Below are 23,314 nucleotides of genomic sequence, written 5' to 3' on the forward strand. Positions count from 1 at the left end.
TTTGCAACCCAGTATCTACATTTTGATCATGTCCCATGAATGACATCAAACGATGATATGCACGTCCTATATGATTTTGTTCATAATTTAGTTGTATATTCTCTGTTGGTTCTTGTTGTCCGTTTATCCGTAAAGAAATATTTGTGATACCTAGTTTATCAAATATCATATGAGAGTGAACTTGTGAGTCTAAACGATCATAGTCCTGAAACGCAATAAAAATATGCCGCGGTTTTGAAAGACCTTGTTGTGATGCTATATGCCATGTAAACTGACCGTTAACGTCAATTTGCATACTATCTGTGCTTGTTGTTAACCATGACAACAAGGATTTATCACCTGTGTCCATGAAAGAAATCAATTTTTGTTCTTCTGAGATCGTTGGAGTCATTACCGGCATCCACAGTGAAAGTTTCGATAATACTACTTTACCAGCATCACCAATAGGTCTCTAAAGAGCATCGTTATCATCACTCTTTCTTACAAGAACAACCGTGTGTCTAGCTCCAAAAATAACCTTTCTAACATTTCTACAAAATCCAAAAATATTCGATAGTGGAATTGTACATGAAAAACTTCTATTGGCTCCTATCAACATATTTCTACGCGCTGCAAATCCCAAGTTGAAATTTTCATTAGAACCACGAACTACTGGCGCCACATCAGTATCAGCGTTATTGGCATTGTTTCTTGGTCGTCTTATATTATACGGATCGCTTTTAGGGTGATTAGAATTATCTTTCGCAGACATCATTGTGGGACCTGCTGATCTTGTATAATCATCAGAATATCTTGCCAATCCTATTATTGTTGTAGCAACGTCGACATCTTTCTGAATTGATTCAATATTTTTTCCATCGATCATGTACGTGGCGCTATCAAATAATGCCATAATACCATTGTTGACAAAACCAACTTTTACTAAATCTCCGTAATTAGTATCATCCGTTCTTACAATTGTACCTTCTACCTCAATAAAAGCCTCAGGGGGTAAAAAGTATCTACTTGTGTCATGAACTTGTAGTTCAATTCTTCCTCCACGTTGATCTGGTGTTCGTGCGTCATAAGAATAAAACTAATAATCACGTACCGATTCATCTTTAAGGACAGGTGCTTCCATGTCAAATGCTGTGTCGGATACGCGCTTAAACATTTTATTGTAATTATTTTCGTCAAACACGTTGATTACCGCGTTCGGGAAATTACACTTCGGGAAGTTCCACTTCCTGATATCAAACTTGAGATATTATTTCCCGATTCACCGAGTCCCAGATCTGCTAACGCTGCCAGTTTTTGATTTACAGCTTGATTTATTATTGTACTGACATCTGCGGGTATCACTTCACTACTTGGTAATTTTACTGGTTGTCGTTATCGTCTTATTAATCGTGCTAGTCTATCTTTGATCGCCGAGAACGCCTTACCAGCAACATTGACAATTGCACCAGGAGCTTTTTCACGAACAACATCGATAGCTTTCATCGATAATTGTTTTGCAATAGGCATTGCTTTTGGGGCTAACCTTGTAAATAATCCCTGAATAACATCACCAAGTCCATCTCCGTAAATAGCTCTGTAGATTGGTAATCGTGAATTTACCGCTCTGACGATACGGATTTACGATGATTATTGTGTACTATCATCTTATTTTATTTACCATTTATTTAATCGCGGTGACTAATCATCAACGAGCTCATCAATAAGTTCTCGGTAAATACTGATATCCATGATGTCGCCGCGAAATAATCGCTGGCAAATATCGGCTGCTTCATTGGTTATTTCTGGTGAGTTATTTCCGGCACGTTTTCCCCCTATGAGAACTTCTAACTGTGACACATCATTGAGAATATTGTCAGGACATAAACCAGAACCTTTTTTAGGTTCATCTTGAGGTGTTTTAAATACTGGTGGTTGCATTACCGGATAAAATGATTCAGTGGTGACCGGGTGTGTGTCAGGTGAATCACTTCGAAATCCACGTGGTGAATCTGTCGGTATAAATGTCATTACCGGCGCAGAAATTTTTTAACGTTGTAAAGGTGGAGGAAGCTGATATGAGGGTTCTTGCTGCGGTGGAGGAAGTTGATATAAATGTTCCTGCTGCGGTGAAGGAGGTTGATATGAAGGTTCCTGCTGGGAGAATTGTTCTTGTTCTAGTTGTTTTATTTTCTCTCTATAAAGTCTTTTTGCTTCTTCATCAAGACTTTTGTATTCTGGACCTCTAGCTTGTTTTTTGTTTCTATATACGCGATATATCCATTTAATAAGATTATCATTACTTACTTTTTTATGACGGGATTTTAAAATATTAGATTTATTAAATATACTATTTAAAATTTTTTCAGGTAGTTCTTCACTTTTAGTATTTCTAATATCTTCGACAAACCCTTCGTTACATTTTGCAATCAATTTAACATTTTCTTCTACTGGTTTGGGTTCAGATACAAGTTCTTTTCTCACGTCGGTGACTTCAGTACGAAGTTTTCCAATATCTTCAAGTATTTCTTCATCGACAGGTGGAGGTTGAGCTGCAGCTCTATCAGTTGGAAGATCTCGTACGATCTTTTTTGTTTGTTTGGTTCTTCTTGCTATTTTTTCAGTTTGTTCTGCGGTTTGTTTTTAATACTGGAAAAATACCCTCTTTCTTCTTCTCATCTTCCTCCTTAATATCTCCCCATAGAGTTTTTTCAACAGCCGCTGCAGCTTTCTTAGTAGTTGCAGTGACGGGTTTAAATAGTTTTTTAGTGTCTTCTTCGTACTCAGCTTGTGATTGTTGCTGAGCTTGTAGGTTTTTTCTAAATGAATCTCTAACAGGAAGAAATTTTTTGATTGCTTCTAATCGTTCTCGTGCTATTCTTACAGTATAAGATTAAAGGTTGTACCATTTTATTATAACATAATGATTTAATTAATATAGCAGCAGAGGAGGCTGGACCTCAAGTTGGTTCGTTTTTTTTTGTAATATACTCGCCATTAACAAGTTTTTAGTTGGAGAAATAACGTGGACTAACCTAGGGACTCTAGAGACTCTTTAAGAAAGTCCACAGTTAGTTATTTTGATTTTTAAAGTTATTAATCCCCTTTTTTTAGGAAGGCTTATTTCGGTTTTTGGACATTTCCAAAAGTCGGTCTGTTCGCCTCCTCTGCTGCTATACATGACAGTAGTAATTAGTAATGCAATCAGATATGGGCCATTTTGGACCGGGCCTTTTTAATTGCTATTTCGTTTCGGCCATGGATCTTTTTCGTCGAGGTCTGTTTTGAGCATGAACCACTAAGACACAAAAATTGACCGAAAGGGACAGAACTGTTGGTTTTGTTTTCTTCATTGCGCTATAGACTTCCTCTTCCTGTTACGAATGCGCACTGCGTAACAGTCGAACGAAGTACACGTCAGGTTTTAAATTAATACACAGAGACGTACATGCTCAACGAAGAAGTTTTCCTCCAGTTGTAGTACAGTTTTAATTTTCACAGGACCTCAACCAGTAATTAGTTCGGAGATATTGATCAGGTAAGAGGTCAAAAACATAACCAGACCGTTTCTGCTACACAGGGGCTCGTTACAAAGAAAATCAAGGGATGGATGTTCTAACCTGTCACAATGTTATGTTGTTACAGGTTAGAACCCACATCCCTTGATTAACTTTGTAACGAGCACCTGTGTTCTGCTAATGTAGGGTGCTGATGAGTAGTTGAGTGACATGATAATTTCTTGCTACATCATGATCAGCAGTAATGAAACTAGATTTGGAATTTAGTCATGGACATGAATTTACTCAAATTCGTGATATAAATGTTCTCATACTCGTGACATGAATTTACTCATGATATAAGCACACTTATTTTTATCTATTCATCTGAATCTGAATATGTGTACAGTGCATGGTCAGTTACAGCATAAATTTGTCTGGAATCTCATTGTGTACAGTGCAGGGTCAGTTGCAGCATACATTTTTCTGTAATCTCAATGTGTACATTGCAGGGCCAGTTACAGCATAAATTTGTCTAGAAAAGAGAGTGAACTAGAAATAAAGTATTTTTCAATAGCTGTCTTGAAGCTCTCCACTGATTGCTTGCACACAGCACTGTCACTCAGAGGATTCCAGTCCACAATTGTTTTTATGAAGAAAGAATTTCTAAATTGTTCTGTTCTACATTGCTCAACTACAAAACATCTACTTTTATTTGATACTAGTTTTTCTACAATGTTTATACTAAAATATTTGGAAAGATTTGGCTTTACTCTGGCATTTTTGTCTTAATGGTTTTAAAATATATTTGGTGAGCGAGCTGACACTAACCCCTCAACTGCTCTATAGAGATATGTCAAACGAATCCTACTCCGCCCATCTTGAAGTGTTGGTAGACCCAGATCAGTTAACAATTTGGTGATCCATCCTGCTTCTCTGGTTTTGTTGTCACTAGATATAAATCTTGCTGCCTGATGTAGGACCTTCTCAGTTCTATCAACGTCCGTAATGTGGCATGGATCCCAGACAACAATCATATTCTAACACTGATCTGACTAGTGCTAGATATGCAGTTTGTCTACATGTTTGTGAACAGTGTCTGAGGTATCTTTTTAGAAGTGCTAGTGTTGTATTTGCTTTCTTGGTTGATTTGATAATGATTCCCACTTAAAGCCCATGATCATATTTTTCACTGATATATTGTAGTATCAGAGATTTTGGAAATGCTTAATTACGCGTATTTGGACTCCAGTTTTTGATCTGGGATGCAGAAAATCACAGAGGCGGGAGTCCTTCGTATGTATGTAATAGGTGAGCGGCAAAAATCAAAGACTTGCCAGTCCTGCAGCCACCTGCTTTGTGGGAAAATGTGTTGATCATTTAGCTGTGCTGATATTTACAATGACAGAATTCAGTGACTGAAAGACCCCTTGATGTACATACATGTTGCCATTATAAGAGTACATAAAAATGAACATGATGCAATAGCTGGGTGGCAAGTTCAAAGGCTTTGACTGGCGGCCAGGTGGGAAAATGTACTTATATTTACAGTGATTGAATTCAGAGTCAGAAAGACCCAGAGATGTACATGTGGTCATTTATAAAAGTACATCAAATAAACAACTTTAGTTTTCGTTATTGTGTTCATTTCTGAATGTATCGGAATAAGTAGTGCACATGACCTCAGAATCAAGACATGTTGAGACTTAGACAAAATGCCATTCATAAATTTGGATAAGTATTTTGGGATTAAAGGGGAAGGTTACGAAGACTGTAACGAGATTCAGAAGAGTGCTAAAGCTGCTAGAATTGATAGTTTGGATATGACAGCAGCTAAGTGTAAGAAAGTGTGTGATGCCTAGCTTAGTGTTTGGAATAAGTCCATACTTGGATTGACAAAATTCAGTATCACTGATGGATGAACAAGAGCTATTTAAGAGGTACATTGACTGAATGTACTTTTTTTTAAATGGCCCAGTTATTTCTAGTGTTGTAGCGAAGTATATTCATCAAGACGTCAGTAGCTAGGCCAAGTTTTTGATATCAGTTGACAGACTCTTGCCCATTCAGAAGCATCTGTTTTGATAGCTGATTGACCATTAACCCTTTTCTGAGTAAGGTAGCAGCTATCAATTTCCTGCATGATAACCTTTGATGATAAAACATACAAACTTGTGCAGGGCTGAGCAAATTTTTTTTTTGACCATTTGTCCAGGACAAGTGGTTTCAGAAAATTCACTAGTCCCACCTTTCTCTTCACTAGTCCCACCTTACTCTTCACTAGTCCCACCTTACTTTTCACTGGTCCCAAAATGGTAATCACTTGCCGAGATTTGATGAGATGTATGTACTTAATACGTAGAAAGAAAAAAAAATGAAATAATATACATAATTATTTCTTACAAGAATTTAATTTTTCAAAAACATTCGTAGTTATACATTTGGCTTCTTCAGGTTCATGTATATATGTTTTAGCTGATGGATTTGAAAATATGTCCATGCATATATGTCTGCCACCTGCACCAGCACTAAGCCAGCAGTTGATAGCTGTGTCTGGGTTAAAGTCCTCAAGCTCTGGTCCATTTGCAGAAATGTTCATTAGCATTTGTAAACTCTTTTGGTTTAAGGAATTCCTTAAAGAAGTCTTCTCTGAATCACTGTTATTACCTTCCTTTGGGGGGGGGGGGGTACCAGACAGATGTCCCCCCCCCACTTCCACAAAAAAGAAAAAGGTGCTTTACATCTGTGTGTACCCCCTCAGATATGCTGTGTGTTGTTGCTTAGTTACAGAATTTATTATCAAAAATTTATTTTGAAATTTTTGATGGGGTATTTTATTTCCCTTCCTTGCGAAAATAATTCAGCAAATTCATTTTATCCACAGAGTAAGTATTAGCTTGCTTGACAGCTACTTATAAAGTGATCATAACATCAATTTTCTCTTTTTAATACGAACTGAAACAGCTCATTAATTAGCATAATTGTTTTGCTTCAAACACAATATCGCTTGTGGAAGTTAATCGTCTGTATAATCAATTATAAATTAAAGAATCATTACTGTCATTTAATCAGTTCATAAAGGAAACCAACACTGATGTCAGTAAAGTACCTTTCATTAATTTAATTACACTGACTCGCTGGATTAAAATCATTGTGAACTGCTCGTTATGATCTAGTACAAATATTAGTACCCTTACTCCTACCTCAACCACAACAAATCAAGTTGAGGCCATGACATTGTAGCTAGTATGATCTAGATTGAGTAAACTCATTGCAACAAAACCGCTTACAACACTGCTAATTGATCACACTGGCTTTCTTTTGTTTGCCATGTTTTGATTTGCCGACAGTTTGGTCGCTTAGCCCAATATGCAGTCAAGCGGTAACAGGAATGTAAATGTATACACGAAGAGGGGTAGAATCAAGTATTCAGTATGCCCGGAGGGTATGATTGGCCAACTAAAGGTAGATATAGTGTTTAAAGCACGAAAATAAGGACTAGCCCAACTTTTTTTAAAAAGCACTTGTCCCAGACTAGCAACTTGGAAAATTTTACTTGCCCGACTTCAAAAATGACTAGTCCAGGACGTCGGGCTATGGGATTTGCTCAGCCCTGTTGTGTTTTAAGATCAGAATTGGTGAACTGGATATATATTAACTGCCTTTTGTACACTATTTCGTAATAAAATTAGTTTGAAACTGTAAGTGAACCAGTAGGCCTAACAGGAAATAATGGCAGACTTCGCTAAGTCTGGGATGTACCAGCTTGTTAGATTGTCTGTTTCGTAAATCATCGGGCAGATATTTTCAGAAAAATATACAAATCATCAAGCCAAGGTATTATTTTATTAAAAATTTAACCTTAAAATGCAAATTATATAGGTCAGAAGCATATGGGACAATGCTGTGTTGTGGAATTCGTGAGATGCACTTTAAGGTCTAAGCTGTTTTTCGATTTGACACATATCTGCAAAAATACAGGGGAAAAAACAGCAAATCAGATACTATTTAACCATTGCCTAAAAAAATTGCTACAAGGACGTAGACAAATAAATAAACTATAAATTTGCAATCCTGTCAATGGACTGTTGTAATGAAGCTATATTAAAGTGAGTGATTACATTACGAGAACCTCTCCATCTAAAAATAGATGCACTCACGTCTTTGTTGATTCTGTGGGAAAGAAGGGACTAACTTTTGATGGTGGGACTCTTATTTTTACCAAAATGGGAGTCCTGGACTCCTAGTTTTAAAATCCTAGCAAGACCTCTGAGTATGTGGTTATTTAAGGTGTAGAAGTGAGATGATTTTTCTGTTTGAATGGTCATACACATGAGGTAACATTTATTGGCATTGAAAGTCCTACCCCAATTAGATGCCCATTTTTCACGGGCTATGAGATCATTCTGGAGGGTATGATGGGCACTCTGGTTTTGAACTGTTCTGTAACGGTCATCTGCAAACAGACTGACCTGAGATAATTGCATATTTTTCTAAAGCAGAAACAGCAGTGTGAATATTGATGAGATTTGTGTGATGTCATTGGCTATAGGGCTATTTTCTTATCTGTAACGAAATGCTCACAGAAATTGTTGTTCAGACACTGGCCCAGGGCAAGTGGCTTTTAAAAAGAATAAAGACATTTGCCCTGACTGACATTCCACTTGCCCAAAGGGACGTATTTTTTGCTGTAGTTTTGACATAATGTTATCAAATAAAGAAAATATCAAAATGCTTTTAACTGACTCATTTTTATGTCTTGAAATATTCATTAATGAAAAAAAGTATTATTTGCTTTTCTTGAATTTCTGATATAAACCAGCTGTCTGTACCAAATAGCTCACTGTTATGGATCACTGCCATCTCACCTCTGTATATGTTCAAGTCTCAGGCTTGGCCAATGTGTGTACATGAGAAAGCTTGCCAGTAGCTTCTTGTGGGTTGGTGGTTCGTTCTGGGGTTTCCCTGGGCTCATCCTCCACCATTTTTACTGGCCACCATGTATATCCTACCTTGTGCTGAAAGATGGCATTAAACCCTGCAGCAGCAGCAACAACCAACTTGTTTTTTGACCTCTCATTGCCATGTACAGATTATTTCAGAATTATATGTAGAGAAGATTATTCTGGTGACTCAAAGTAGTTTTGTTTTCTGAATGCTGCTAATATCTCAACATATAGCTCAGTCAAGGTTAAGAATGGAAATGACAATTGAGAGTCATGGACCTTTCTTTTAGTTAGGTCAATAGAAACAATAGCTGAAGTTTAGTAAATAGTTCATGTCATAATATGGTGAATGTACCTCAGTTACGAAAAATATCAATAAATTTGTGGCTGCCAACACTTGAAACTAAATGGATTATAATACACTGTAAATCTCAATACTTTTAAAGTGAAAACATTGTCTTTGATGCACCTGTAGGTTGCTCATCCACTATCTTGATTTATTTGTCAAAAAGTCGCATAAATACCGTTTATATTTTCAACCAGTGATGCACTAACCTATAAGCTTGAGCAAGGAAATGCACCTATTCCACACTCCTCCACTCCACCTCAACCACTCTCTGACACAAGGTATAGTTTGCAGGGTTTCTTTCTTTTTAATAAACTTTTGCCTTTCATGTACCTTTGGATATGGAGAGGCTGAAACCTATTGATATTGGGGCTGCTGCCTAATGTTTGGGTCATTAAAGCTAAAATGTGTTTTTGCTCGCTGCATGAAAAATCTTGTTTCCTTGGCCAGATTTTGCTCAAACTTCGTAGGTAGACCACACTTGGACAGGGACAGCTTCATATTGATTCTGAGACAGAGGTGAAAGGTAATGATTACTGACATTTAGCTTATGTACAGTAGCCTTAGGCCATGAACATTTGGTATACATCTGGCATGCACTGGCCATTGTGAATTGTTTGTCAGCATTGCTATATTTGACCTCTTAAAGACTGCTGTGCTATCATGGATAGAATTTTGGTTGAAATATTTCTCAAATTATGTTTGGAATGGTCACCATAGCAGTGGCTTCCATGGCATCCAAAATGAATGACATACTCTCCAGAACTGTTATGTCAAGACCAGGTGCATTAGGTACAGTCCTACAAAGAACACTTTCACTTAAAATACAAAATATGCCAGTGCACTATCTAGTCCTGGAATAGCTAAGTTATTCAGAGTAGAATTACAGTGAAACATGTTAAATACCACAACATTCTACCATATATGTGGTAATACTCTGATATGGTTGTCTTTCAACCCAGGACATGTTCTGCCTATTTACTACATTTGCCCTTTGGACCAATATACAGTATGCCAGGTGAGCAATATCAAGCCCACTTAAGTCTGTTGTTTTTAAGCCACATATGTCTCTCAGGTTTTGCTACCTAAACCAAACCTGTGCTATTTGCCTAACTTACCTGGGATATAATTTCAGTGCAGGAAATAAAATGATTTAGTAAACAAACAAACAAAAAGACAACAAAGAAGAATGAAGCTGAATTAATGTTTGTAAATAAATTTATGAACTTTAACTATCTTGTTGTTATTTTCTTTGTCATATAAGGTTCATTGCCTTTCCATGTAAGACCTATGCAACAAAAAAACTGAATGCATTTCTTCTGTTACTGATGCTGTTTCATATTTGTTTATCATGGTTACTCAATATTTTAAATATCAAGAAATTTGATTGTCACATGAGCTTTGTGAATACAGTGATTCCCCTCTTATACAGCCACCCGTTCTGCACCTGGAAAGTGGCCTTATAAGACAGGTGGCCTCCCCAGAGGGGGACTAAAAATTTTATGAGAAGTATATGCAATGTACATACATGTAGTAAGAAAGCTACATACTTCAAAGCATTTAATATCTTCATTTAATATCTTCTTTTAAATCTAATATTAGTTATTTAAAGGTTCTTCTTGTTATAATTATACTTTTTTCAACTGAATATGCATTAATAGCTCTTATTCTTGGCATAAGCATGATATGCGAGCGGGTATCATTGTCATATGCATTGCAAAACCATTTAAATCTTGGTACATAGATAATTCTCTTTCCATTTGCTCCATTTTCCCACTGCTGCTGAATAACCTCCTTATTGGTTATGATGTTGTTTATTCCAGTCTTTTAACATAAAATTGTTTTATTTGAGTCTTTTCTACATAAAATTGTTTGGCATGTCCCCCCTCCCCACCTCCCCCGATGTCATCGAGTAGAATAACTTTTTTCTAAAATAATATGTCTCCATGTACATGGTGACATGTTAATGTTTGATAATGATTTATTTGGATGTTTTTAACTGTATGTGATTTAATTATGCAGACATAACTTTTGTCAAGTGGACAAAGTGCCTATTTCGTAAAGGAAGCAATAACTGTGTTGTTGCATGAGTTTTCGGTCTCTGTCTGGTACCCTGATTTGTTCAAGGTTTGTGTGTGTGTTAATGCACAGAATCTATTTTTAGCCTATGCTGACCCTGTTATGATCTTGACAGTTATGTCTGGTTGTAGGTCTAATCATCAAAGAGAAGAACTCGACAGATATGTGAAGCCCAGAACATCAGCTTTTATAGACAGTGATATAATATTAATCTTAGTGTTAAATGTAGTTTAGTCAACACTTCTTTCAGTAATCTGATTACTTACCTTACCTTATTGGTTCTGGATACATCTGGAGAAAAAATGTGGCCACTCTTGAGGGGAACATTTGTACTAATATGCTGGCCACTGGTTGCACTAGAGGGGTGGCTGTTCTTGAGGGGTACTTTTGAATACACACTCGTAGGTGCCAAGGGATTCTGTCCATAAGGAGAGGGTGGCCACTGGTTGGGGGGGGGGGGCATTCAAGAGGGGAACTGTTGTAATATATATTTTGAAAGAAATGAAGAAACATTTGTGCATTGTGACACTAGGACATAAGCCTTGGCTGTAAGTAGAGGTGGAGGGCAAGACAAAGTTTCTTTAGTTTAAGTTATAGAACATTGTAAAAATCAAAATTTCACACACTTGTATCGTGTTCATAGAATTCTTCCACATCATTAAATTAATGTAAATCTGCTGCAAAATGACAAACGTTTGGGCAATTTCCCATGAAATTAAAACCATAGACTCATTTATGATTGATGTAGTAAAATAAACAGAACCACATGCTCATGTAGTTAATATTCATGTAATACAAAACAATAAACTTTCAAGCCAAATTTGTTGCTTATGTAATTTCCATCTATGCCCGAGATGATGATTTTAGAGAAGCTGATACACATGTACCATGTTTCTGACGATATACCCTATCTCATGTCAGTCATTATTTCAAATAACAACCATGATCATCACAGACATTCATTTCACTTAAATTGTATGTAGCTTGGCAATGAATATAAAAAAATACTTGGTGCACAGCCATCAAATGTGAAATGTAGTCTTAGAAGAAAATAAGTTGATCAATGATTCTTAACTAAAAAAAAATTTAAGCTAGAACTCAAATGAAATATTTTCACTGGTCACATGTGAGACAATTCCACATGATTTTTGTAGTAACCAGTATTTGATTGATTTCAAAAATCTTATAATTTATTTTAATTACAATATATTTTCCTTTTTCAGACCATACATCTGTCAGAAGTAAACAGTGCAGGAAGCAGATAATGGAAAAAATGGGAACCCATAAATCTATGTGCAACAAATTTCTGTTAATCTGGATAACCATTGCAGCCATGCCACGGGCTGTGTTTGGTAATATAGTAATGAAACTAAAATGTATCATCTGTCTTTTATTCTTGATTCTGGGTTATTCATTTGAACTTACTGACTTACAACATTCATTACTTTCACCCACCCACTGGAGAGAGATTTATTCTTTGCTTTTCCCTTGGATGGATTTTTTATTGTCCTGTCCAGGGAAAACATATATTTGACATACAGTATGTGATGTCATTTACTTATGATGCACATGTTGTTAATGTATACATTATACATTGACCTTTTATTCTGTGCAACATCGTTAGCCATAAAAATGCACATATTAGGAGGGAAACATCTCAGCGTATTTGGGAGGGAGAATTCTTGTATTTGGAGGGGACAGGTAAGTCTAGTAGTCTGGGAGTAAGATTTGTTCCAGGGACTTAGCAGCTCTTAAGTCGTATCCACTGATGTTTTAGAACTTGCCACTGTTTATATTGGATACCTCTTTTATGTCCCTAAGATGTGGAGCTCTATAGTAATTGCCTGTTCTGTCCTTTTGTCCATCTCTCCATCCAGTAACAATTTTTGTAACCACCAAAGCTCTGCATCTCACACATAATTGGGTGCCATTTGGTGCGTACATTGCTTCTTACATGTAGATGTGTCTTCAGGTCCAAATATTGCCCTCTTTCCATTAATTTTAGATCTCCACTGTGACATGTCCTTGTTACCAACATAGCTCAAGCTGTTGTCTCTTCCCTCACCGCACCCCACCAGATTATTTTCATCAGGTTTGAATACATCTTTTATTTTTGGGGGGAATTTTCATACAGTTTGGGGGAAAAAATTATCTGAAGTTTTTCAATCATAGATTCTTTTTGCTTACTGGCTCATGATTGGGTACTAGCAGGAGTGACTAGAAAGCTACCTTTCATCAATGAAGATCAAATAGGCGAAAGTTGGAAATCAATGGTAGCAAAAAATGCACAAACTTAGCACTCATAGGAGAGAAATGTTAATGATAGAAAATAGAAGTGACAAGTAAAAGCATCCTACCTGAAAAAAGTGGCAAAAGCAGATTTGGTTTTGTCACATGAAACTGTGTAGATGCTTGACAGACTACAAGAGAACTCTCAGCAAAGACAGTGAAGTTGTCAGCAAAGAGAGATTGAATTTGTCAGCAAAATCTATAGGTAACAGAATGGCTAACGAAGCTGTAAAACACCATGATTCATTTACAGACCCTGTAAATTTGCCACTGAAAATATAACTGGATGCAAATGCAGTGCAGAATAAATGCAAAGGAAATTCAGCATGAATACAAACATAGTGGTGAATATATTTTGAAGAAAAGGGAGAGCATAAATGCAAAATGCAGAATGGTGAATGATTGAAGGAAAAGTAATGAAACAAAGTCAGCAATTTCATGAAGTATCACTAAATTTCCATGGTCGAAAGCCCTTTCCAGTGATAATCCTGGAAAGATTCTTTTCACTGACAAACTTTTTCACACACAATGGCATTGTTCTTGTAGAGGCGGATGTGAAAACTACCACCACCACCACTCTGTTGATGTGATTACATCATCACTAATTGTTCTTTGTGTACAGTCTTTATTTGAACGAAACAGAATAATCTAATTTGCTGACAGGCATTCCACAACTGCAATAGTTATATGCTTAAGACTCAGAAGCTTTGATTTAGTTCTCTGTCTTTTACACTCTAGAAAATGGAAAACCTGAATTTGGCTAATACATTCCATTGCATTTCAAGCAAGCAAAATGAAAGGAAATGATGGATGAAAGTGATAATTGAAAAATCTGAATTCATTTCTGAGACCGTACATGAAACATCGTCCAGATATTAGCTGAAATAGGTGAGACTGAAACATACATGCAAACAGAATGCAAATGAAATGGAGATTAAGTAAATTTACCCATTTCAGGGTCTGTAATTTGCAGTCAGGGACAGTGCCCTTACATGGGTAATGGCTATACTATGTAAGGTCATCTCATATGACCTATATTAATGGTTGGAAAAATAGGAAAAGTTGAGGTGAAAAAGTTGGAATAACAGAAAGATGTTGTTATGGAATAGCAAAAAAAATGAAGGAAGTAGAAGCATAAAGGGAATTAATGCCATAATACTAGTTGAAAGATAAAAATGGTCCAAAACAGAGCAAGTAGCTATTTCTGAAATGATTTCAGTGCAAGAAATTATAACAATATGAATTACTGTTGACATTAATTAGTCAAGGAGCATTTCTGTAAAGCAACAATCAGTATGTTAGCTATTTGAAGCCTGGCTCAGTGGTTAGTTATCAGGAGCCACAGTGGCTCTGTGGTTAGCTTACTTGACTCACACAGCTGAAAAGATGCATGTTCGTATCCTACCACTGAACCAGCCATAGGTAGGCAAGGCTTTACTCCAGTTTTCTTGTCAAGGAAGAACTTTCTTTTGTTGCTATGCTGTAAAGGACCAAATCAGACCAAACTGTATTAGTTTGTATTACATCTTTAATATAAAATGGAGCTTAAACGATGGTAGCTACTAAAGTCTTCAACCAATTATAAACTGTCTGACTGACTGGGTATATGTTAGTGTTTATGTACCACATATTTTAATCATATAATTTTAGGGAAATGAAGTGTCTGAATTAAATTCAGTAAAAATTTATGTTTGTTAAAATGTTATGATTTACAGTACCTAATATGATATTTTTTATCATAAGGTCACTCTTTATATGGCTGTCTCTCACTGAAAACCTCCCTCACTATAGTACAGTCCTCATATATTGTTATTATGGGTAGGGATATGTTTGGATAGGCCTTGTTTAGCTTAACTCTTATTTCACTTTATTTTCTTGGTCAATGACAATTATAATGAGGTTCCATATCAATAGTACCTTATTTTATTTTTTTTATAGTTTTGTGTACACTATATGCATTTAACCTCAATATAAGGTATCCTCACATCTAAAATGGTAAATTAACATTTTTATGGTGAGTGTCGAGCATTTTATACCATGACAAATAGTGCAATATATTTTTTCCATCATCAGTATTTTTTCACTTAATTCCTTGTACAGAAATGTATTGCCCAGAGAGTACAGATAATTGTTGTTTGGCGTTTAAAATTTTCCATATCAGACTATATATTTTATAACGTCTCTTTTATCTTATTGTGTACTTTTCATTTTTAGGAGCATTTGGGAACTCTGATAAAGTCCTTTTAAGAGATGTCCAAGTTCTAACACTGAGATATGGTCAGATGACCAATGCACGCAGAAGTTCTCCTGTTCCTCAGGTATGCCCATCATTAACTTAATGTATTTTGTCTGCATCATTTCTTCTAACAAATAGGCAAAGACTCACACTACTGTAAAGTTGGAATCAATCTGGGTAAAGCCTGTCAATGTTATAGTTTTCAGTACCATTACTATTACTGCCTCTGTTAAACAGTGTTCGTCATCTGTATGCTCAGCCTTGCTATTGTTAAGATCATGGGAATATTAATCTGGCCAATATTATACAATTTTGTCTTAGAAATCTCTCATCAAATATGGATGCCATTACTGAAAAACAAAATTCTTTAGACCACTGCTTTTTTTTTTTTTAAATCCCCCTCCCAAACAATCACTTAACAGAATTTGACTAAAATTTGATAAAAACATTCTGGCATGAAAGGCTTTCAGATCTGTATAAATAAATAAATATAATCACCATTACTACATATATAATTTCTTGTTTAGCAAAATTTTATTAACATTGATAAAAAGGGACCTGGCACAAGGGGTTTTAAATTTTGTACAACAGTTGCCTGTTTACCATTAAAAAAACTTAAATGAGCTCTTCTAATAAATTGCAAAATAAGAATCGGACCAAATATGTTAAATAGCAATCTGGAATGATGGTTTTGAAATTTGTACAATGCATTTCTGCTTTCTAATATGGTCACCTGTTACTAAAAGTAAATAGTCATTTAAACAACTTTATTTGAAAACAAAAACAACTGATGAACAAAATTTGACAGAGTTTGATGTAAAGCATCTCTGCAGAAAGACCTTCAGCACTGGAAATATTATTCTTATGTTCATCAAATATGGTTGAAGAAATATTTAAAACATTGAGAAACATTAAAACAATTATTTTCATGAAATTTAACATAAGCTGCATTGTAGGAAATATGTACAATAAACATCCTACTGAATCAGACCCAATTTTCTTGGATAATTTGTTTTGCATTTGACTGTTAGGCAGATGTTATCAGGTGAGTAATCACAGCCTCCCTTGAGCCTCTTGTTAATTTGTACTGATGAATTCAGTTACAGTAATTATCCCCAAATAGTCCTTTTTTTTTCTGAAAAATCCTATCCCCAGCTTTTGCAATAATTTGGCATGTATTTTAGGAGAGTTTGTTTCTGTCATATGTTGAAAATTCACTCACCCAACTTAAAATGTTAGATATCAATCATTTGGTAAGTGCTGATTAAGGGCTATTTAGTCTTTCTCTTTAATGAAAGGTATGTTATGTTGAGAATATTGCTGACCTTGTTTATTGAATGTCAGTACTTTCTACCAGAAGTTTCCAGTTGTTTTGATATAACTTGTACAAATACTTTGCAGCCACTCTTTAATACTAATAAATGACAGGGGGAAACCAGATCAGCCTCCGTGTATAATTACAAGTGTTGATAGAATGGTTGGAGAATAAGTTCTAGAAAACATCCTTTCACAGTCAATTTAAGGTCTATAACATTCAGTTTTATATTTCTGTAATAGCTGTTTGAGTAAACATTTATACTTATTGAGTAAACATTTTTAGTACATGTACATGCCCAACTGGGCAAGTTGATTTTTAGAGATTTTTCATCCCTTATGCATTTAGCGAATTTCCTCAATTCATGACATGCTCCATGAGTTCAAACAATTAATTACTATTGTTCAGAATTTTTGGTATACCTGTCTTGAAATAGTGAGTTTAGTATATAATTTGTATAGCTTGTAATGTGTGAAATTAGAGAAATAATGTTTTTGGATTTTTAACAGATACCATAGAATCCTTAATCTTGTTACTTTTATAAGTGTTGTTTTTTTAATTCTGTTTTATATAGGAGTTGAACTAAGTCTTGCTTTTGATCACAGTTAATTACATTACAAGTAGCGGTTTAAAAAAATGGAGTAGAGAATCTAGTCAATACAAAATATGGACGGAATATCTATTGAACATAATGCACATACCGTATCATCAAATATTTTGTGGTTGTACATCTCATTTTCAAATAAATCATTTGTCTTTCCAGTTGAAGTGTATGGGAGGGTCCGCAGGATGTAACACATTTGTACCCCAAGTTGTACAGTGCATTAACCGTGGCTCTGACGGAATCGATGTTCAGGTTTGTAGTGAGGATGATAATAATAGAATCAAGTAATTAGCCATGAAACAATATGCCTTTGCCACGCGTCAAGTCACATAATCACCATACATATGTTTAGTCTATCGTTATCTCACCCCCATTCCCCACTAAAAGAGAGATACATTTTTTGTTCAGTACCTATGGAGCCAAACCAGACCAAATGTGATATTCTGATATCTTGGGTGGATCCCAATACCTGATTAGGTACTAGTGGCTGTGGCTGTATTTATTTGGGGTTTTTTAAAGTGTTTTTAGATTATTTTATTTCTTTGACTGAATATTTGTAAGCATTTTTAATAAAGAGTTAAATAAAATTTTGTATGCATCTTTGTAATGACACAAAAAATCGCTTGAGGCAGACAAATTAAATTTTTGTTGAATTTTAAAGAAATTATCAGTATTGATATGTCGATAACCTGATTAGATTTTCAGACCATTGTAGCAGTTTTCTATTGTTAAAAAAATGGTTTAGACAGAAGCCTTGTTTTTAGCCCAATTTAATAAAAACTATATAATGTCAAAAAATAGAATTTGGAATGCATGTTTGTAGGTGCAAGTAGATAACTTGATTTGATTTTCTTGTCTTGTTATACAATTTTCTAGATTTTAAAGCTTTTGTTTTCACTTACACATTTTTACATTTTTTATATGCAGGGTTATTTCATCAAATATGATTTCCAATCACATTAATGTTCAGAAATAAGCTCTGTTACTTCCTGAATCCAGCAATCCCAGAAAGACATTGTATGTATGTATGTATGTATGTATGCTTCTTTTATTTTAAAATTCTTCACAGAGGGAAATGGTAAAATCTTGTGAAATTACTTGAAAAGCATGTAAATCACTATATGCTAGCATCAATGAATCTAAGACAAATTGGTCTTTTCAGCATCATATGGAAATAACAATTTAACAAATTACTGATAAAAAAATGTGTTTTGGCAATTTTACCTTTCATTGAAAAACAATATGTGTTGCTACACAGTTTAGAGAAAATGAAGTGTGGTAGTTTGATAATCCAACACAAAAGATTGCTAAACTTCACTGACCCAATACAAAAGATTGCTAAACTTCACTAATCCAACACAAAAGATTGCTAAACTTCACTAATCCAATGCAAAAGATTGCTAAACATCACTAATCCAACACAAAAGATTGCTAAACGTCACTAATCCAACACAAAAGATTGCTAAACTTCACATAATAAAAACTGCTATCGACTTTGAGGGACATAATAAAAACTGCTATTAGCTTTGAGGGACATAATAAAAACTGCTATCAACTTTGAGGGACATAATAAAAACTGCTATCAACTTTGAGGGACATAATAAAAGCTGCTGTCAACTTTGAGGGACATAATAAAAACTGCTATCGACATTGAGGGACATAATAAAAGCTGCTGTCGACTTTGAGGGACGTAATAAAAACTGTTATCAACTTTGAGGGGCATAATAAAAACTGCTGTCGACTTTGAGAGACATAATTAAAACTGCTATCGACATTGAGGAACATAATAAAAGATGCTGTTGACATGGAGGGACATAATAAAAGCTGCTATCGACATTGAGGGACATAATTAAAGCTGCTGTCGACTTTGAGGGACATAATGAAAACTGCTATCGACATTGAGGGACATAATAAAGCTGCTGTCAGATTTGATAAATAAATAAAATTATAGCTGCTAGTCTAGTACATCTGTTCACTCATTAATATTATACATCGCAGTATTCATTAGATAACAGTTGAGCATAAAAATTAGTTTGCTCACTAAATCTACTCAGATGTTATATTCCCTAAAAAAATGTTTATGGTATCCAGCCTTGTCAAGATCAGTCATCTGCCAGCTCAATCATTTTCTACTGTTCCAGGTGAGACATCTTTTTTTGTTCTTATTTCAAAGATTTTTTTTTGCAGGATATAACTTTGTAATTTAGGTTTCAGTCAGTTACTATAAATAAATGAGAAGGCTATGTACTCTTTTTTTGGCACTAAATATATTATGTAATGTGTTGTTTTTTATTTCAGTGGGAGTGCAAAACCGATATGGACAACAGTTACAGGTTTGGGTCAGTGGAAGTGTCATGTGAGGGGTATGATTATCCAGATGATCCCTACATTCTCAGGGGATCATGCGGGGTAAGACACATTATTGCTTTATTCTGTTTAAAGCCTAAATCCTGTTTCGAGTTGAAACTTTGAGTTGTATACTTTGTTGAAGTCATATCAGTTTCTATCTTGGTTGCCTGATTCAATGATTAGAAAATGTGTTGTCAAAATACATGCTGCTTGACACATCTGACAGTAGTTTATATTTTGAACAGTGTCTTTGTACGAGATTAACAAATATGCATTCAAGAAAATCATTTGTACCCCCAGTGACTTGCCTAGAAAGGTATTGATTTAATAGGGGTTTTATAACATAATGTGAGCTTATATTCATTTTGCATTGTCCCTCAGTCATCAGTAACACAATTTCCATTCATTGATTTATACAACTTCTCCTCATAAAACAGTCAACAGAGTTTGACTAAATTTGAAAGAAAGCATCCTGTCGTGAAGTGTTTTAAATTTGCTCAAATGAAGTCAATCCACATTCAGATATGGATGTCATTGCTAAAATAGCAAACATTTTAAACTTTTCTCAAAAACTGCCTGGGTCAGCTGTCTCATTGTGTCCTTGGAAAATGCACTTAGCTTCCATTTCAGTGATGTAGTAATTAATGTATTAAAAGTGCTATTAACACCAACAAATGCAAAAACATATTTTGTCAGAAACTGATCAACATAATATGACCAAATTTCACAGAAAGCATTTTCAAATTGTTTTAAAAACAGACAAAAAAAACTAGTCACCTAGGTCTTTCATATTTTGTTCAGATGATGCCAGTCTGCTATCAGATATCCACCATTACTAAAGCTAGATAAGCCATAAATCAACTGTTCAAGTGAGGCTGATCCACATCTTGATAAAGCCACCATTACTAAGAAAAGAAAAACATTTAAATAACCTTTTTATTGAACACTATTTGAAAGAAAGCATCCCAGCATGAAGTTTCTTAAAATATGTTCGAAAGATGCCAATCCAACATGAGATATAGCCACTGTAACTAAAAATAGAGAAAAGGCTATAACTTACTTCTTAAAACCTGCTGAAAAGTATCCTGGCATAGATGGCTTTACATTTTTAGTAAATGATACCAGTCCACAATCATATATATGGCGACCATTACTAAAAACAAAAGAAAAACCTAAAATTGACCTTCCCAGACATTGCGGAACAGAATTTAAAGGGCTTTTAGATTTATACAAATGATGCTAATCCACCTTTGGCTGCCATTACTTACAGGAGACCTAACTTTAAACAACTCAGAAACAGCTCATCACATTTGACATAGAACGTTCTGGTAATAAGGGCTATCAAATAAATGTAAATGATGCCAGTTCACTGTTAAAACCTTTAAACAATTTATTTTAAAATACCTCTCAACAGAATTTGATGAAATTTTGTAGAAAGCATTCTGGCATGAAAGGCCTTAAGCAGTCTGCTGCTGATAAAATTAGAAAATCTTTAACAATTTTTTCCTTAAACACGACTCAAGAGACTTTGATCAAATTTGACAGAAAGTGTCCTAGCTCGAATACCTTTCAGTCTTTTATAAAATGTTACTCATCAGCCATCAGTTATGGCTGGTGCTAATAAATAAAGTAGAGCATTTACACAACTTTGTCTCTAAAGAAATACAGCTGAATAGATTTGGCAAGCTTAATACAGTATATCCTTTCAGTGGACAAATAATTCTGGCGTGCCAGCAAATATAGATGAAAATATAGAGCCTTGAAACAATTGTTTTCATGCGTACGCAATCAACAACATTGGAATAAATTTCTACAGAAAGCATCCTACTGACCTAGATTTATTGTTAGATGAAAGCTAGGGTAGTAATTCTGATTGGGATTATTTAGAATCAAAGATTTGGGGTTAGTTCTTCTCTTTGCACAAAGAGTTTAAAACATAAAAAAATTAATTTTAGAATACATTATACTAGAACAAGCTTTGAAGAAGAACAAAATAAAATACTTGGTTGGATTATAGATTTGATTTGGTTTGTTCCTCATGGTACAGCAACACAAAGTTATTTAGAGCCAATGCAGTTGGATTAAACTGCTTTGCCCAAGGACACACCACAGTATCTGACCCATGCTGGTCCACTTGTAAGGTTCAAACTGCACCTTTTCATTTGTGAGTCATGCACCCTAACCAATGAGCCACCATGGCTCTTGCTGGGATTATAATGAATGATTTATAATTTAAATGAAAGAAATTGACTAAACTAACAACATAACAAGTAAGACTCTAATTTAATAATGATTCAATAATAAAATTATATTTGTAAGATTAGTTGGCACAATACAGGGAATTATTAGAATCTTGTGAATGAGAGGTTTTCACAAATCGCTATTTCATTTTGTATTGTTTAGCTTTACTTTAACAAAAATAATGATAATAACCCAGCATGTCTTCATGCTAAAACACTTTCATATTTAATTACTACAAAGAAATCCATGATAAAATAATCCTGAGAAATTCAGTGGTGAATTCGGACTGGTCAGATCGTGGGATATAAACCTGCAACCATCTGGTCATGTGACCTGTGCTTGCATGACCAAACCACAGCAGCTGCCTTGGGTACTGGTTTCAATGGTTTCCAAGTTATACCTCAAGGGCAGTGCCCCATAAGAGCAAGAATAGATGCAGGAATCCATGCTAAAATTACACAGATTAACTCCTTATACTGCCAATAAAAGTGGATGGTGTACTTTAAGGGTGGGTCTTAATAATTACCTAGGATTATATCGGCAAACATTAAATGTTGTGTATAACAAAAGTATAAACTCCAATTAACAGATTTATTTCAGATGCATATTGGGGACTATTTGGATCACACTTATACAGCTTGGACATAATTAGAATAATTACAGTATTTGCATTCAGTAAAATATATACAGAGTTAAGGAATATAATATAATTTTAGATTTATCTAGGAGAAGATAGATCAGCAAGTAGGAAACAAAATTTGTGTCTGTGTGTGTAAATGATGCAAGATATTTATCCTGTAAATATTTTATTCTCTGACCTTTCAGTTAGAGTACAGAATTGATCTGACTGAAGAAGGTTACCAGAAAAAGCAATATGCTGGACAGAGTTACGCTGGACAACAGAATGTTTATGATCAGGACTACCATGATAGGTCATCTTATCCATCTCAGTACAGGTGAGCAACTTGAAGGTACCTTGATATTAATGTAGTCATTCATCTTAAGTGTACAATATCAAACATACTTAAGACTGAAATGAACTTATTGTCTTACTTTTAATTTTACAAAGCACTAGAATTGAGCCACTCATTAGCATATTGCCATGATGACTGAAGAGATTTTCATGAAACTTTGTTCAAGTTTATAACATAACAAATCAGTGTTGCATATCATAGCCAAGACCCATGCTGCACAGTCAAGGTCACAGCAAGGAAAAATGTAATTTTGTGACTTTTAGCCTTTAACTTTGAATTACTGAAGAATTTTTTAGTGAGACTTTGCCCAGATTATATATCATGACATATGGTGTGTCATTTTTCATAACCCAGGCTCCTTGTTCATGAATGAACTTTGGAACCAATTATGTATTAATAGTATGTCATGTACATAGCCATGCCCTCAACCTTAAGGTCAAGTTAATAGCAAGGGAAATTCAA

At 34.9% G+C, this 23,314-nt stretch overlaps 1 protein-coding gene across 2 annotated transcripts in view; it reads left to right on the forward strand.

Annotated features, from left to right (window-relative positions):
* The first annotated feature begins 3,362 nt into the window (after positions 1 to 3,362).
* LOC149808576 (store-operated calcium entry-associated regulatory factor-like) overlaps positions 3,363 to 23,314 on the forward strand; it is a 32,565-nt gene continuing 12,613 nt past the window's right edge. For both annotated transcript variants that reach the window (XM_089979402.1, XM_089979411.1), the window contains exons 1-6: positions 3,363 to 3,514; positions 12,068 to 12,196; positions 15,348 to 15,451; positions 17,448 to 17,540; positions 19,587 to 19,697; positions 22,704 to 22,834. In XM_089979402.1, coding sequence (XP_089835528.1) covers positions 12,109 to 12,196; positions 15,348 to 15,451; positions 17,448 to 17,540; positions 19,587 to 19,697; positions 22,704 to 22,834 — 527 coding nt within the window. In that variant the 5' untranslated portion in view covers positions 3,363 to 3,514; positions 12,068 to 12,108. The remainder of the gene's footprint in view (positions 3,515 to 12,067; positions 12,197 to 15,347; positions 15,452 to 17,447; positions 17,541 to 19,586; positions 19,698 to 22,703; positions 22,835 to 23,314) is intronic.

The sequence above is a fragment of the Sinohyriopsis cumingii genome, chromosome 1 (genome assembly GCF_028554795.1).
Source record: "Sinohyriopsis cumingii isolate HCF-2022 chromosome 1, ASM2855479v2, whole genome shotgun sequence".
Classification (NCBI taxonomy): domain Eukaryota; kingdom Metazoa; phylum Mollusca; class Bivalvia; order Unionida; family Unionidae; genus Sinohyriopsis; species Sinohyriopsis cumingii.